Here is a 16657-nt window from a genome sequence, read left to right as displayed (position 1 = left end):
TGTTGGCCAGCAGGGTGCTAGTGGAAACGATGCTACTGTTGGCCAGCAGGGTGCCAGTGGAAACGATGCTACTGTTGGCCAGCAGGGTGCCGGTGGAAACTATGCTACTGTTGGCCAGCAGGGTGCCGGTGGAAACTATGCTACTGTTGGCCAGCAGGGTGCTGGTGGAAACTATGTAACAGTTGGGCGAAGGACAAGGGGGAGGGGCATGTCCAGAGGCAGTGGGAGAACAGGAAGGGTAGGAGTGTTGAGGGGAGAGTCAGAACTTTGAATGTTGGCACTATGACTGGTAAAGGGAGAGAGCTGGCTGATATGATGGAGAGAAGGAAGGTAGATATACTGTGTGTGCAAGAGGCCGGGTGGAAGGGGAGGAAGGCCGGGAGCATCGGAGGTGGGTTCAAACTCTTCTACCATGGCGCGAATGGGAGGAGTAATGGGGTAGGGGTAATTCTGGAGGAAGAGTATGTCAAGAGTGTGTTGGAGGTGAAATGCGTGTTGGACAGAGTGATGAGTATGAAGCTGGAAATCGAAGGTGTTTTGATGAATCTTATCAGCGCATATGCCCCACAAGTTGGATGTGAGATGGAAGAGAAGGAAGAATTCTGGAGTGAGTTGGAGGAAGTGGTGGAGAGGGCACCCAAGGAGGAGAGAGTGGTGACTGGAACAGACGTTAACGGGCATGTTGGTGAAGGGAACAGAGGTGATGAGGACGTGATGGTGTCAAGGAGAGGAATGAGGAGGGCAGATGGTGGTGGATTTTGCGAAAAGGATGGAAGCGGTTGTGATGAATACATACTATCTCAGGGAGAGGGAGGAACACAGGGTGACGGATAAGAGTGGAGGAAAGTAGACACAGGTGGACTATATCTTATGCAGGAGGCACCATCTGAAAGGGATTGAAGACTGCAAGGTGGTGACGGGAGACTGTAGCTAGGCAGCATCAGATGGTGGTCCGTAGGATGACTTTGGAGATCAAGAAGAGGAAGAGAATGAAGGCAGAGCCAAAGATCAAATGGTGGAAGTTGAAGAAAAGAGAGGTAGTGGGTGGTAGTGAAGAGTTGTCAGATGGCTGGGCAAGCACTGCAGAAATAGTGAGGGAGACAGCTAGGAAGGTATTTGGTGTGTCATCTGGGCAGAGGAATGAAGACAAGGAGACTTAGTGGTGGAATGAGGAAGTACAGCAAAGTATACAGAGGAAGAGGTTGGCAAAGAAGAAGTGGGATAGTCAGAGAGATGAAGAAAGTAGACAGAAGTGCAAGGAGATGTGGTCTAAAGCGAATAGAGAGGTGTTAAAGGCAAAGGAAAGGTGCATGGTGAGTTATATCAAAGGTTGGAAGGGTGGACACTAAAGAAGGAGAAAAGGACTTGTACTGCTTGGCAGAGGGACCGAGCTGGGGAGGATGTGCAGCAGGTTAGGGCGATGAAGGATAGAGATGGAAATGTGCTGACAAGCGAGGAGAGTGTGTTGAGAAGGTGGAAGGAGTACTTTGAAGGGCTGATGAAAGATGAAGATGAGAGAGAGAGAGAGAGAAGTTTGGATGATGTGGGGATAGTGAATCAGGAAGTGGGGTGGATTAGCAAGGAGGACGTGAGGGCAGCTATGCGGAGGATGTAGAGTAGAAAAGTGGTTGGTCCAGATGAGGAGGCAAGGAGGTGTTTAGGAGAGATAGCAGTGGGGTTTTTAACTAGGTTATTTAACAAAATCCTGGAAAGTGAGAGGAGGCCTGAGGAGTGGAGAAGAAGCATATTGGTACCAGTTTTCAAGAATAAGGGTGATGTCCAGAACTACAAAGGTATAAAGTTGGTCAGCCACAGCATGAAGATATGGGAAAGAGCAATAGAAGCTAGGTTAAGAGGAGGAGAGGTGGTGATCAGCAGCAGCAGTATGGGTTCATGTCAGGAAAGAGCACCACAGATGTGATGTTTGCTTTGAGAATGTTGATGGAGAAGTATAGAGGAGGCCAGAAGGAGTTACTACACTGTGTCTTTGTGGATTTAGAGAAAGCATACGAGGTGTGGTATTGTATGAGGAAGTCAGGAGTTGCAGAGAAGTATGTAGGAGTGGTGCAGGATATGTATGAGGGAGGTGTGACGGTGGTGAGGTGTGTGGTAGGAACGACAGATGGGTTCAAGGTGGAGGTGAGATTACATCAAGGATCGGCTCTGAGCCCTTCCTTGTTTGCGATGGTGATGGACAGGTTGATGGATGAGATCAGCCAGGACAGGCCACCAGTCCTTCACAGGGCCGCCAGTACTCATAAAAAACATGAACGCAGTTACACACCATCACCATCTGGTGGACAGAACAAACAAGAGCCATGTCATGGCATAGATAACGTTCTTGAAACCTGAAAATATCATAAGAATGTCAACGTGTGATTGCATGTGTTCACATGAAGAAAGAAAGAAAAATCGACACTTGACGTCCCTGACATTTCCGTTTCCTCTCCAGTCAGCAGAAACACCAGCCGTTACTTATCACAGAACGTTGAATCAGTTCATCACAGCGTTTACTGAGAGAAACGTTTAATCGCTCTCAATAAACGTTGCGTCCTGGCGACAGGCATGGGCCCAAGTCCAAGAATACTGGGTTGGTACCCGGTGCTTTACCTGTGCCTGCATCCAGTGGGTTAGTGCTGTGTCGGGAAGGACATCCGACATAACATTTTGCCAAATAATTTTGCAAATAGACATATGAATATGCAGTATATTGGGAGAAGGATGCTGAATATGGAGCTGCCAGGGAAGAGGAGAAGAGGAAGGCCAAAGAGGAGGTTTATGGATGTGGTGAGGGAGGACATGCAGGTGGCTGGTGTGACAGAGGAAGATGCAGAGGACAGGAAGAGATGGAAACGGATGATCCGCTGTGGCGCCCCCTAACGGCAGCAGCCAAAAGTAGTAGTAGTAGTGGTAGAGATTATGCGGATTGACAAAACCATACCGTATTGGTCGAGGCTTCATACCGGGTCGGTCGAGGCCCGGGTTGACAATGACCACCACTGGTGTTGTGCCCTCACAGGGTACCGATGGAAACTATAAAATCCGCTGTGGTGACCCTTGAGAAACAGGGTACAAACCAGAAGAAGAAGAAGAAGGAGGAGGAGGAGGAGGAGGAGGAGGAGGAGGAGGAGGATAAACGTTGGGTCCAGATGAACGGATTCAACTTTCTCTGATTTCCTTACCTGGATTATTGAGCACGCATAAAGACAGCCGTTACTTAATTAAAGGAAGTTAAGGACATTACAGTACGGAGGAAATAATTAAAATTCAAGAAAATTGCGTTAGCTATGATTAAATAACTTATGACACCCAATTGCAGAGGGCGAAATCACACGCAGCAGCAAAAAAACCCAACTCATCCCCCTCTCGTGCTGAGACATTTCACCTGCCATCCGCCAAAGTTCGCTTGCTAGCTGTTTGTTAGGAAGAGGTGGTAGGGAGAGGTGTTATGTGTTAGGAAGAGGTGTTATGTGTTAGGGAGAGGTGTTATGTGTTAGGAAGAGGTGTTATGTGTTAGGGAGAGGTGTTATGTGTTAGGAAGAGGTGTTATGTGTTAAGAAGAGGTGTTATGTGTTAGGGAGAGGTGTTATGTGTTAGGGAGAGGTGTTATGTGTTAGGGAGAAGTGTTATGTGTTAGGAAGAGGTGTTATGTGTTAGGAAGAGGTGTTATGTGTTAGGAAGAGGTGTTATGTGTTAGGGAGAGGTGTTATGTGTTAGGAAGAGGTGTTATGTGTTAGGAAGAGGTGTTATGTGTTAGGGAGAGGTGTTATGTGTTAGGAAGAGGTGTTATGTGTTAGGAAGAGGTGCTATGTGTTAGGAAGAGTTGTTGTGTGTTAGGGAGATGTGTTATGTGTTAGGAAGAGGTGTTATGTGTTATGAAGAGGTGTTATGTGTTAGGGAGATGTGTTATGTGTTAGGAAGAGGTGTTATGTGTTAGGGAGAGGTGTTATGTGTTAGGAAGAGGTGTTATGTGTTGGGAAGAGGTGTTATGTGTTAGGAAGAGGTGTTATGTGTTAGGGAGAGGTGTTATGTGTTAGGGAGAGGTGTTATGTGTTAGGAAGAGGTGTTATGTGTTAGGGAGAAGTGTTATGTGTTAGGGAGAGGTGTTATGTGTTAGGAAGAGGTGTTATGTGTTAGGAAGAGGTATTGGGTGTTAGGAAGAGGTGTTATGTGTTAGGGAGAGGTGTTATGTGTTAGGGAGAGGTGTTATGTGTTAGGAAGAGGTGTTATGTGTTAGGAAGAGGTGTTATGTGTTAGGGAGAGGTGTTAGGAAGAGGTGTTATGTGTTAGGGAGAGGTGTTATGTGTTAGGGAGAGGTGTTAGGAAGAGGTGTTATGTGTTAGGGAGAGGTGTTATGTGTTAGGAAGAGGTGTTATGTGCTAGGGAGAGGTGTTATGTGTTAGGGAGAGGTGTTATGTGTTAGGAAGAGGTGTTATGTGTTAGGGAGAGGTGTTATGTGTTATGAATAGGTGTTATGTGTTATGAAGAGGTGTTATGTGTTAGGGAGATGTGTTATGTGTTAGGAAGAGGTGTTATGTGTTAGGGAGAGGTGTTATGTGTTAGGGAGAGGTGTTATGTGTTAGGGAGAGGTGTTATGTGTTAGGGAGAGGTGTTATGTGTTAGGAAGAGGTGTTATGTGTTAGGAAGAGGTGTTATGTGTTAGGAAGAGTTGTTGTGTGTTAGGAAGAGGTGTTATGTGTTAGGAAGAGGTATTGGGTGTTAGGAAGAGGTGTTATGTGTTAGGGAGAGGTGTTATGTGTTAGGGAGAGGTGTTATGTGTTAGGAAGAGGTGTTATGTGTTAGCAAGAGGTGTTATGTGTTAGGGAGAGGTGTTATGTGTTAGGGAGAGGTGTTATGTGTTAGGGAGAGGTGTTATGTGTTAGGAAGAGGTGTTATGTGTTAGGAAGAGGTGTTATGTGTTAGGGAGAGGTGTTAGGAAGAGGTGTTATGTGTTAGGAAGAGGTGTTAGGAAGAGGTGTTATGTGTTAGGGAGAGGTGTTATGTGTTAGGGAGAGGTGTTAGGAAGAGGTGTTATGTGTTAGGGGGAGGTGTTATGTGTTAGGAAGAGGTGTTATGTGTTAGGGAGAGGTGTTATGTGTTAGGGAGAGGTGTTATGTGTTAGGAAGAGGTGTTATGTGTTAGGGAGAGGTGTTATGTGTTATGAATAGGTGTTATGTGTTAGGGAGATGTGTTATGTGTTAGGGAGATGTGTTATGTGTTAGGAAGAGGTGTTATGTGTTAGGGAGAGGTGTTATGTGTTAGGGAGAGGTGTTATGTGTTAGGGAGAGGTGTTATGTGTTAGGAAGAGGTGTTATGTGTTAGGGAGAGGTGTTAGGTGTTAGGAAGAGGTGTTATGTGTTAGGAAGAGGTGTTAGGAAGAGGTGTTATGTGTTAGGAAGGGGTATTGGGTGTTAGGAAGAGGTGTTATGTGTTAGGAAGAGGTGTTAGGTGTTAGGGAGAGGTGTTATGTGTTATGAAGAGGTGTTATGTGTTAGGAAGAGGTGTTAGGTGTTAGGAAGAGGTGTTAGGTGTTAGGAAGAGGTGTTATGTGTTAGGGAGAGGTGTTATGTGTTAGGGAGAGGTGTTATGTGTTAGGGAGAGGTGTTATGTGTTATAAAGAGGTGGTATGTGTTAGGGAGAGGTGTTATGTGTTAGGGAGAAGTGTTATGTGTTAGGAAGAGGTGTTATGTGTTAGGAAGAGGTGTTATGTGTTAGGAAGAGGTGTTATGTGTTAGGGAGAGGTGTTATGTGTTAGGAAGAGGTGTTATGTGTTAGGAAGAGGTGTTATGTGTTAGGGAGAGGTGTTATGTGTTAGGAAGAGGTGTTATGTGCTAGGAAGAGGTGCTATGTGTTAGGAAGAGTTGTTGTGTGTTAGGGAGATGTGTTATGTGTTAGGAAGAGGTGTTATGTGTTATGAAGAGGTGTTATGTGTTAGGGAGATGTGTTATGTGTTAGGAAGAGGTGTTATGTGTTAGGGAGAGGTGTTATGTGTTAGGAAGAGGTGTTATGTGTTGGGAAGAGGTGTTATGTGTTAGGAAGAGGTGTTATGTGTTAGGGAGAGGTGTTATGTGTTAGGGAGAGGTGTTATGTGTTAGGAAGAGGTGTTATGTATTAGGGAGAGGTGTTATGTGTTAGGAAGAGGTGTTATGTGTTAGGAAGAGGTGTTATGTGTTAGGAAGAGGTGTTATGTGTTAGGGAGAAGTGTTATGTGTTAGGGAGAGGTGTTATGTGTTAGGAAGAGGTGTTATGTGTTAGGAAGAGGTATTGGGTGTTAGGAAGAGGTGTTATGTGTTAGGGAGAGGTGTTATGTGTTAGGGAGAGGTGTTATGTGTTAGGAAGAGGTGTTATGTGTTAGGGAGAGGTGTTAGGAAGAGGTGTTATGTGTTAGGGAGAGGTGTTATGTGTTAGGGAGAGGTGTTAGGAAGAGGTGTTATGTGTTAGGGAGAGGTGTTATGTGTTAGGAAGAGGTGTTATGTGTTAGGGAGAGGTGTTATGTGTTAGGGAGAGGTGTTATGTGTTAGGAATAGGTGTTATGTGTTAGGGAGAGGTGTTATGTGTTATGAATAGGTGTTATGTGTTATGAAGAGGTGTTATGTGTTAGGGAGATGTGTTATGTGTTAGGAAGAGGTGTTATGTGTTAGGGAGAGGTGTTATGTGTTAGGGAGAGGTGTTATGTGTTAGGGAGAGGTGTTATGTGTTAGGGAGAGGTGTTATGTGTTAGGAAGAGGTGTTATGTGTTAGGAAGAGGTGTTATGTGTTAGGGAGAGGTGTTATGTGTTAGGAAGAGGTGTTATGTGTTAGGAAGAGGTGTTATGTGTTAGGAAGAGTTGTTGTGTGTTAGGAAGAGGTGTTATGTGTTAGGAAGAGTTGTTGTGTGTTAGGAAGAGGTGTTATGTGTTAGGAAGAGGTATTGGGTGTTAGGAAGAGGTGTTATGTGTTAGGGAGAGGTGTTATGTGTTAGGGAGAGGTGTTATGTGTTAGGAAGAGGTGTTATGTGTTAGGAAGAGGTATTGGGTGTTAGGAAGAGGTGTTATATGTTAGGGAGAGGTGTTATGTGTTAGGGAGAGGTGTTATGTGTTAGGAAGAGGTGTTATGTGTTAGGGAGAGGTGTTAGGAAGAGGTGTTATGTGTTAGGAAGAGGTGTTATGTGTTAGGGAGAGGTGTTATGTGTTAGGGAGAGGTGTTAGGAAGAGGTGTTATGTGTTAGGGGGAGGTGTTATGTGTTAGGGAGATGTGTTATGTGTTAGGGAGATGTGTTATGTGTTAGGGAGAGGTGTTATGTGTTAGGAAGAGGTGTTATGTGTTAGGGAGAGGTGTTATGTGTTATGAATAGGTGTTATGTGTTAGGGAGATGTGTTATGTGTTAGGGAGATGTGTTATGTGTTAGGAAGAGGTGTTATGTGTTAGGGAGAGGTGTTATGTGTTAGGGAGAGGTGTTATGTGTTAGGGAGAGGTGTTATGTGTTAGGGAGAGGTGTTATGTGTTAGGGAGAGGTGTTATGTGTTAGGAAGAGGTGTTATGTGTTAGGGAGAGGTGTTAGGTGTTAGGAAGAGGTGTTATGTGTTAGGAAGAGGTGTTAGGAAGAGGTGTTATGTGTTAGGAAGAGGTGTTATGTGTTAGGGAGAGGTGTTATGTGTTATGAAGAGGTGTTATGTGTTAGGAAGAGGTGTTATGTGTTAGGAAGAGGTGTTAGGTGTTAGGAAGAGGTGTTATGTGTTAGGGAGAGGTGTTATGTGTTAGGGAGAGGTGTTATGTGTTAGGGAGAGGTGTTATGTGTTATAAAGAGGTGGTATGTGTTAGGAAGGTGTTATTAGACTCCATAACAAACCAGAAACTTCCAGTGGACGCCAGCTCGTCTTCACCCATGGTCTTCACAGAATATGCACGAGCGAGCGAGGACAGCTCCGTATCAACTGTCGCGAGAGTTGGTAATCGCGCCGTTGTTTAAACCAACGAACTACAGGTGGGTACAGCGTCCGACAGAACATTGTTTAAAGAACTATTTGTTGGTAAATTCTGTCTTTTTCACCATGGTGTTTTAACCGGGTGTCGATAATGTTACATGTATCTTGGCTGGTTGTAAACCAGCGTTATCATTAGCTGTTAGTTAAGCTAGCTAGCTAACCTCGTTTTCAACGTCAGTTAGCCTAACGTTGACCTACCGTTAATTCCCGCCTAAGTAGGCTAGCTTGTGAAGGAACACGTGGTTATAGATATCTAATTTCTCAAACATGTAGAGTTGAGGTATCTAGTTGTAGCACTATATTCAGGGGGGCTATGAAGCTGGCGGTTCAGCACAACAATAGAAAAAAATAGAAGGAAAACAAATAGAACAGAAAATGTGTTTCATGCACAGCAGGGTTGAAATATGATATACAACCAAGTTTTTCAGTGTAAGGCATAGGCGTTTCTAGCCCATGTTTGGGGGTGCTGCAGCACCCCTAAATCGAACCCCAGCACCCCTAAAATTGAAGAGATTTTTTTAATTTTTTTACTGTATGTCCATGTTTAATAAGCTGAAGAAATGGCAAAACCATATTCAGTATATCAGTGTTTCTCAACCGGGGGTCCGCGGACCCCTAGTGGTCCGTGGTGTAATTGCAAGGGGTCCGTGAAAATAAAATATCTTTAAAAAAAGATCCTATGACATTTATAGAAATAGGATTATTTTACTCAGATGTGACTGAGACCTTTATCTACCTAAACTATAAAGGGTAACAGGACTTTTTTCGCTAATTACATCTGTTTCACAAGTGTAATTTGTTGTATTTTAATAAGAGATCTCGCTCCCGTTTGCATTGTTAAAAGTTACTGCATAAAAAGTCTGTTGTTACATATATCTGAAAGTTACTGAATACATATTCTGTTTTGTTACATATATCTGAAAGTTACTGAATACATATTCTGTTTTGTTACATATATCTGAAAGTTACTGAATACATATTCTGTTTTGTTACATATATCTGAAAGTTACTGCATAAGAATTCTGTTTTGTTAACTTTATCTAAGTTACAACTGAAAGCTCTTATTTTTGCCCCAAAGAGTGAATAAATGCTATAATGCAATTTAAAATGCAGTTTCTACTGTTTCTATCAAATTGCAACCCCCCTCCCCCAAGATCAGGTGGAGGGGTCCTCAGGGTAGGTCAAAAATACGCAGGGGGTCCAGGACCCCAAAAAGGTTGAGAACCACTGCAGTTTATGGTTTAAACGTAATATTTTAACAACAAAAATACAGCACCCCCCCACGCTTCGAAAATGGTTTGATCCACCCCCCCAAATGTATCTTGCCTGGCCGGCCAGCACTCTGGGTGCTCAGCACCCCTAAAGCTCTGATCCTAGAATCGCCCCTGGTGTAAGGATTAAAAAATGAAAAATAAAAACTTGACCCCCCCCCCTTTTCATTTCAGATGACAGACTACTGGACTATCAATGATGTAAGCAAATGGCTCCAAAGCATAAACCTATTCAATGCAAAAGAGGCCTTCGTGGTTATAGAAACCTACAAATGTCCAGTTCGTGATGTTGTGAAGTTTTAGCTGTCAAAATACTGGCAACGCCTACAGCTATTGCATCACCACCAGCCCAGTTTTAGAATTGTCTGCAGAGGGATGCAAGATGAGTTATGAAACTGTTCCTAGTTTGAGAACCCACATCTATAAAACATGTGGATGCTTTCAGGCGGCCTAAAGATAATCATCTTCAAACACAACTCTCTCAGAGGAAAATGAAGAGGACGAGGTGGACGATTTTGAAGACTCAGCGGACTCGCAGTCAATCAGGGAGAACGGTTTGCCTGACTTAAATGCCCTGTTGTCGGGGCTACAGAAGAGCATGTGTGACTTTCTGTCCTAAATCTACAAGGGAAACAACTCCCCAAAGTTACTCGGGGAAACAACTGTTGAAAATCTTCAATTTGTTTTGCAGTTTTTTTTCAACAGTATTATGCTGACATAATGAAATCCCACCTGGACCAGTCAGGGTTCAAACTAAAAGACCACGAGGAATTGGACCATCTACTTTCAAATGAAACTGTTTTGACTGTGCCCTCCAGTATGTGAAGTATGAATACAAATTGCTACAATTTAGCAACGACAACCTGCGTCTGGTGGAGCCAGTCCAACATGTCCGTAGGGTTAACAGCAAGGGGAAGGAAGACACTTTCCACTGTGTTCCAATGAAAGATGTTCTGGAGGTTTATTTGGAGAAACGGGACTTTTTGATTCTTTTCAAAGAAGCAGTGAGAAGGTCCCAGGTGCTCTTTTGGAAGACTTCGCGGATGGTAATGTTTTCCAAACCTGTCCATTTTTTGGAGATCCAAGTATTCTATACATTTATGCACAGATGAATTTGAAGCTGTGAACCCATTAGGTTCTAAAAAAAATCCATACATAAAGTAAATGCCTTCTGTTTTACCGCTGGAAACCGAGAGCCAAAGTATAAATCATTTATTCTGGATATCTTTGCCATTGCTCATACACTGAAGGTGAATGCCAAGTCCCGTTCTGGTCTCTTCCCCTTGATATTCAGGAAGGGATCGCTGTCAAGAGTAGGGTTGAAGACATCCCAAATGAGGAGAAACTAGGAGTTGTTAGCTCTCTCTTGACTAATAACATCAAATACAAAGTAGATGACATCATGATAATTGATGTGGTAGAGGACATTCCCATCTTTAGGAAAGTAGCTAAGATTATCCAGTTCAGGGCTCTCTGGATAGTCTTTGGAAAGCTGCTGACAATCAAGAAGTTCAACAGCCACTATCATGGCTTTTCTCTGGAGGACTAGAAGAAGTGGATTGTGGTTCAGCCAGGGGACGAGAAAGACTACCATGCTTTGGACACCTATGTTCATGATGACAATATGTTCCTTACACTTCAACATAGTGTATATTTCCAGAGGTAAAGGCCCTATATGTATTCCTGCAGTTGTCTTAATGAAATGTTTTCTTTTTCTCTCCTTCTGAAATACGTAACCATCCTCTTTTAGGATTACAATGTGCTGACACTTACATGTAATTCTTACCTCAACAGAACAGCAAATGGATGGGGAAACTGCTGGGATTTACAGAGAGGATGGTTGGAAAAACTTCTCCCTGTGATGAAACACCAGGTCATGTTTTTGAGAGAGTTGGAGAAGCTGCAGAACACCTCATCTCAGACCCAGTAATTATAGCATGTGCATTATCAAAAAAGGGATACTTTTTTGACATGAAAGTCTAGCATGAAGCTTGGAAATATTACTTTATCTTCCCATAGACAAGAAGGTCCAGTGCCATGTGGTGCACTACCTTCAGAACCAAACAGTCAGGAAGTGTACAGCAGACTGGTGTCACCTCATCTAACCTCTTAATGCCACAACCCCCTCTAAGAAAAATAGTTTTCTAGATTGAGATACTCCACATAGACTGCATTTGTTCACATCTTATTAATCAAAGGTGCTTTTTGACAGACAAATGTCAGTTGAATAAATCATGCCTATAAATTCTCATAGTTGTTGAACGAGCCAATAGTAAAACCAAAAATCTAGATTTCCATGAATATGGTGAGTGGTGCCAAGTCTCTGTGAAAGTTTTCCTCCTCATTTCTTTGTATAGTCAGCGAGCTCAGGAGTCATGGCCAGCATTAGATGGCATGCCTCGTCTGCCCCCAGAGCTGCAGCAAGCTCTGCAAAGAAAGGGTCCATCTTTCAAAAAGAAGAACAAGTCCCATTTACAATCACTGTTGATCCAAGTGTTGTTCGACAACACAACCAAATACACATGGTATTTACAGTCAGTGTTATCCTCTTGATTTATGCTCGACGAGTTTGATGTGGGGGACGTGCATTTAGATTTTTAGCGTATCACTTTTACGGTTGCTTATTTCAAGTAACCATATTGCAGTAAATACTGAAATGAAAGGGCTAAATCTGGAAGGCAGGAAAGGTCCAACTGTGGAGATGATCTCGGTGGTATCAACCACTGCCATTTTATGATCTGCGTGACGGCTAATGTCAGAGAGAAACAAGGCGAAGAATTGAAGATGCAATCCAAATATCCTCTAGATCTGCAATTGTTTTGATGGCTGAAATAATGTAGTATGTTTGGCTTGAGAACGTTTACATCATCACTCTTCACACCCCTGAACACCAATATCGTGTTTCTTGTTCCATTTCTCCCCAGATCGTGTTGGAGCTGGACGTTGTTGGGGAGGCTGAATTAAGCTTCACGGAGCATGTATAAGCGCTATCAGTAATGAGCTGCGCCGGCGACGGCCCGACCTCCCCACCATGGAGGACAGAGTGAAGCGCTCGCCGTCTGAGAGAGCTGAGCGGATGGGCAAACCAACCGAGGAGGCGATGGAGATGTTCCCCTTTCTGCAGCCGCCGCTGCTTGTGAGTAGCCCTTAGGAATATTACAGTTGTGTGATTTCAGCTTATTTTCTCCGTATTTTACTCTTAGATTTCAATCCCGTTCCTCGTTTTAGCTTTGTGTAGTTTTCAAACGGCAACATTTAGTTGTTGTTTGGGATTTATAATTTGAAATCCAGTTTTTGTATCGTGATTGGCGTTCATTTTCCAATTTTCATGTCCTTTGGGGTACAGTACTTTCTCAGTGTATAGTGTAGTTTACTGTATCCTTGCTAACAGAAAAACCTTCGATTTGATGACTATGGAAGGCGTATGAGGTGTTGATGTAACCGATGTTGGCCCATTCTATTACTAAAACACTCTCCACTTGGCACACGGTGGCCGTTATCAGCAGACAAAACCTCAGTCTCCGGGTTAATTTTAATTTTGTTTTATTTTTTTATGTTACGTTAGTTTACGTTTGGGGCCAGACATTTTCATTTCCAATGAATTTGCCTTATACACAAGTACACGTTTACTTTACTTATTTATAAGTGTACTTTTTGTTTGTATCAAAGTTTACTAAAATGCATTATCATGCTTTAGTTCACTTGAAATAATCTTGGGAGTCATAACCTTTTAATGACATTGCATTTTGGCCAGGACTTCAAGATGCTCTCAGTGTGATGACATCCGTTGTCATAGGGGTGGTTGATAGGGGGCGTCAGAGAGGCTCCTGTCACGCCTGCTGGGAACTGAGGCTAACAGAGATGGTATGTTACATGCACTTGCATTCTCACACGCACAAATGTACTCATGAAACTACAGGAGAGCCCCCACTCTACATGGCCTTGCACCTCGGTATATAAAAGACATGCTAATTACATACAAACCAGCAGGACGTCTCAAGCCCAACGGCACACGGTGTTTTAAACATCCCTCGTACTAACTCTAAATCAGGGGGAGCTGCCTTTTGTATTTACGCCCCAACTAGATGCAATGCCCTGTCTTGAGGACCTGAGAGAGGCCCCCACACTGAACACTTTTAACAGCAGGTTAAAAACCGTACTTTCCATAACAGCCTATGGCTAAGTTATAAGTTATTGTATATTCTGCACCGATTCCTGTAAAACTGCACTAACACCTGTCTTTGTGCATAGTTATTTTCTACATTTGCCCTTTTATGATTGTTGCGATTGTATTGTCCCTTTATGTAAAGTGCATTGTGTTGCCCTGTGTATGAAATGTGCTATATAAATAAAGTTTGACTTGACGTTTATGCAAACATCATTTATTTCTTCTGAGATTTCTGACCTGCAAAGGAGCGCAGCAATACTGACCCTGCCGGCTCTATTCAAGCAGAGCACCAAGTTCCTTCACTGTTTAGATGAGGTATGTGGTGGATCTTCACACTGTCATTGATATTTTTTGGCGTTGTTAGTTAGCTTAAATTCTATCAGGAGGTTCCTTACATATGTTTCTTTTCCATAGGAACCGACAAGCTCGCTTCCCAACCATCGTCTTCCACGATGCATGGGAGCCTGTCCTAGCTGTGAAAGCTTCCATAAAGATGGGTGGAGTCAGCATCACAAGGGGAGCTATGGATCATGTGCAGCAGGCTCTGCAGTGTCTGCTGGAGGTGTATTTCCTGTTTCCTGTGGAGTAACCCACACAGATGAAACACACACCGTCACTTATGGAACATTCTTTGTTCAAACTAGGAAATTTTAAGAGAAGAGTGTCTGTTCCAGTGCTCAGACTGTACAGTCAGCTTTCACGTTGAATGATGCAATGGATGTAAATAATAATTTTCAAGAAAGTGTTTTCCAAGATTGAAAATCTTTAACCCGCTGTTCTTTTGTTTTTGCAGGTTGGATTGAATCCATCTGGCACTGCTATCCACTAACGTTTATTGGTAATTTCAGATGTTGAGGATTGCTCAGTGATATTTTTATTTTAATATTTAAATTCTTAACTGAAAAGGAAACTGTATTATTTATGTTTATGTGGTGCTATTATGTTTTAATTAATGTGATAATATTTTACATTGTGGAATGTAGCCTACAACTCATGTTGTGTATCGTAGTGTTTTTCTATGCTGCAGCTACTTCTTGATCAATACAGTCAGTTTGAAAACACATCGCTCTTTTCTTTTTCTTCAATCTACAATAGGTTGGTAGTTGCAAAGGGCTTACTGAATATTAATTCAGTTTTGGTTTTATTTAAATTAGTAGTAGTAGTTAAATTAACTTCATATCATGGTAATTCTGCAGAATTGTTAAAAATATGTGGCCAACCGAGGAAATGAAACGTTTGAGATATTGGTTGAACAAATATGTACCAAGCTATAGAAGCTTCTATGTAGAACCGCTGTTGCTTCACAACAAGAAAGTCCTCGGGGGTCGTCCTCTGTGTGGGGTTTTTCTGTTCTCCCCGTGTCTGCGGTGGGTTTTCTCCGGGTGCTCTGGTTTCCCCCACCATCAAAAACACATGCACGTTAGGGTTTGTACTCCCGTCTGTGCCCCTGACCGAGGCATGGCGAGACCAACTGGAGTTGGTCCCCGGGCGCCACCACAGCTAGGATGGGTTCAATCAGGAGAGGAATTCCCCCACGGGGATTAATGAAGTATATCAAACTCAATTAGAACACTAAAGTTACCCGATGAAGTGGATAGGAATTCATTATAGGTTGACTTGTGTAAACCTCATTAATAATGTCATAGCTTTACAGTGATCTGCATCACCCAGAGGTCCGAGTAACACAGTGTTGTTTTCCAGACGCTGTCCTTCTGATCCTAACTTAGCCAAACCTGGAAAGCCGGAATAGAATCCAGGCCTCTTTAACTTATGGACGCAGGAGAGAAAACCTACTCGTACAACTGAATTTTCAAAATTCCTGCACTTTGCTGCTTGATTTGTGTTACATGAAGTAGTGCCCTCAGAGCACCAGCACACCCGGGAAACACAAGTGATTCAGATCAGCTGTTGTTGTTGAATCACTGGTGACATCAGCGGTTCTCACCGGGTCCTCAGGTACCAGCAGTGCTGCTGGGTTCCTGTTCTGCCAGGTAGCTCACTACATTCACTGGTGCTCCTGGTGTAAAACTGCCCGGATGTGAGGCTGAATAAGTGGAACAAGCGGTCAATGTAACGAGCTGCCTGGTGGAATGGAAAACAAACAGCAACTGGTGACACCTGAGGACCTGATGGAGAACCGCCGGGTTACATAATACGGCCGAAACTGGAAGAACGGATCGATCTTTCAGCCGGTACGCATTCTATCACGCTATCTATCCTGTGTTTCCTAACTTGCAGGGATGTGCCGTTCTCCATCATCTACTTCCCACTGTTTTCCCACCTGAACAGCGCCGGTGGGTGTGGAGTCGATGGCCGTGCACCCTTCTACTGGTCCTTCCTGTCAGGCTGCTTCGCCGGTAGCACTGCCGCTGTGGTCGTTAACCCTGCAGATGGTACGCACAGTTTTATTTTGTATTTAATTCATTAAGTACTTCGATGTGCATTTCACTCGTGTTCTTTCGCAAGGATTCTGACTTAAGTTAATTACCAAGGTGAATTTGTGTTGCAGAAAATTGGCAGAAGTCATCGAAACACATGGTGAATGTCGCACCAAATACCTGAAACGTTAGAGGCTCTAGATAGAACATTAATGATCACGAGTAATGCAGACATTTGTAAGAGACGGTTTAAAAAAATACAAATAAGAACAAGTGGCCTCCCGCAAACAGCACTGATTAGTGTTAGAAATCAAACCTTGACAGCTCAATAAGCCACATGTAGAGATATTTGTAATATCATAAATGGTTTATATATAGTACTGATTTGTCTTTCCCCTTATTATATGCTGAAACAGTTTGAATGGTAAGGTGATGAGTCTCAGGTGGGCACTTATCACGTCATAGCAAGTGTCCCCCTGGTGGTAATATAACGTTATTGCAATTTTTTTCAAGAGATCACGGTGAGTTTTGAGGCATTAACATTTTTCAAAATACATTAATACAGCAAACTTGTTACTGAATCTTTGGAAGGTTTTTTTTTTATGGGGGAAAATATGCAGTGCGCCTTTTCAGGGATTCGAGAGCCCTGTTCACGTATTAGCCAGCTTGAAACTTTTGGTTTGTGCAATGCCAGACATTTAGAAAAGAGACACAGGGGTGCAAGAATAGTAGCGCACCATTTAAAGAAATCAGAGTCTTGTGAAACGGAAACACCCGAGCTTTACCCCGTGGTGTAATGGAGCATTTACCCAAACGCTATGGCGTCGACTCTAATCAATTTCTTGCTCTTACCTTTGAAGCTATAATCCACCGTTA

General features: G+C 43.1%; 1 protein-coding gene across 1 annotated transcript in view; it reads left to right on the top strand.

Annotated features, from left to right (window-relative positions):
• slc25a22b (solute carrier family 25 member 22b) overlaps nt 1–16657 on the top strand; it is a 28211-nt gene that overhangs the window by 7833 nt on the left and 3721 nt on the right. The window contains exon 8 of the mRNA XM_056278808.1: nt 15642–15796. Within this exon, the coding sequence (XP_056134783.1) occupies nt 15642–15796 (155 nt within the window). The remainder of the gene's footprint in view (nt 1–15641; nt 15797–16657) is intronic.

This window comes from Lampris incognitus, chromosome 4 (genome assembly GCF_029633865.1).
Source record: "Lampris incognitus isolate fLamInc1 chromosome 4, fLamInc1.hap2, whole genome shotgun sequence".
NCBI classification, from domain to species: Eukaryota; Metazoa; Chordata; class Actinopteri; order Lampriformes; family Lampridae; genus Lampris; species Lampris incognitus.
This window is presented reverse-complemented; position numbering and strand designations above follow the sequence as displayed.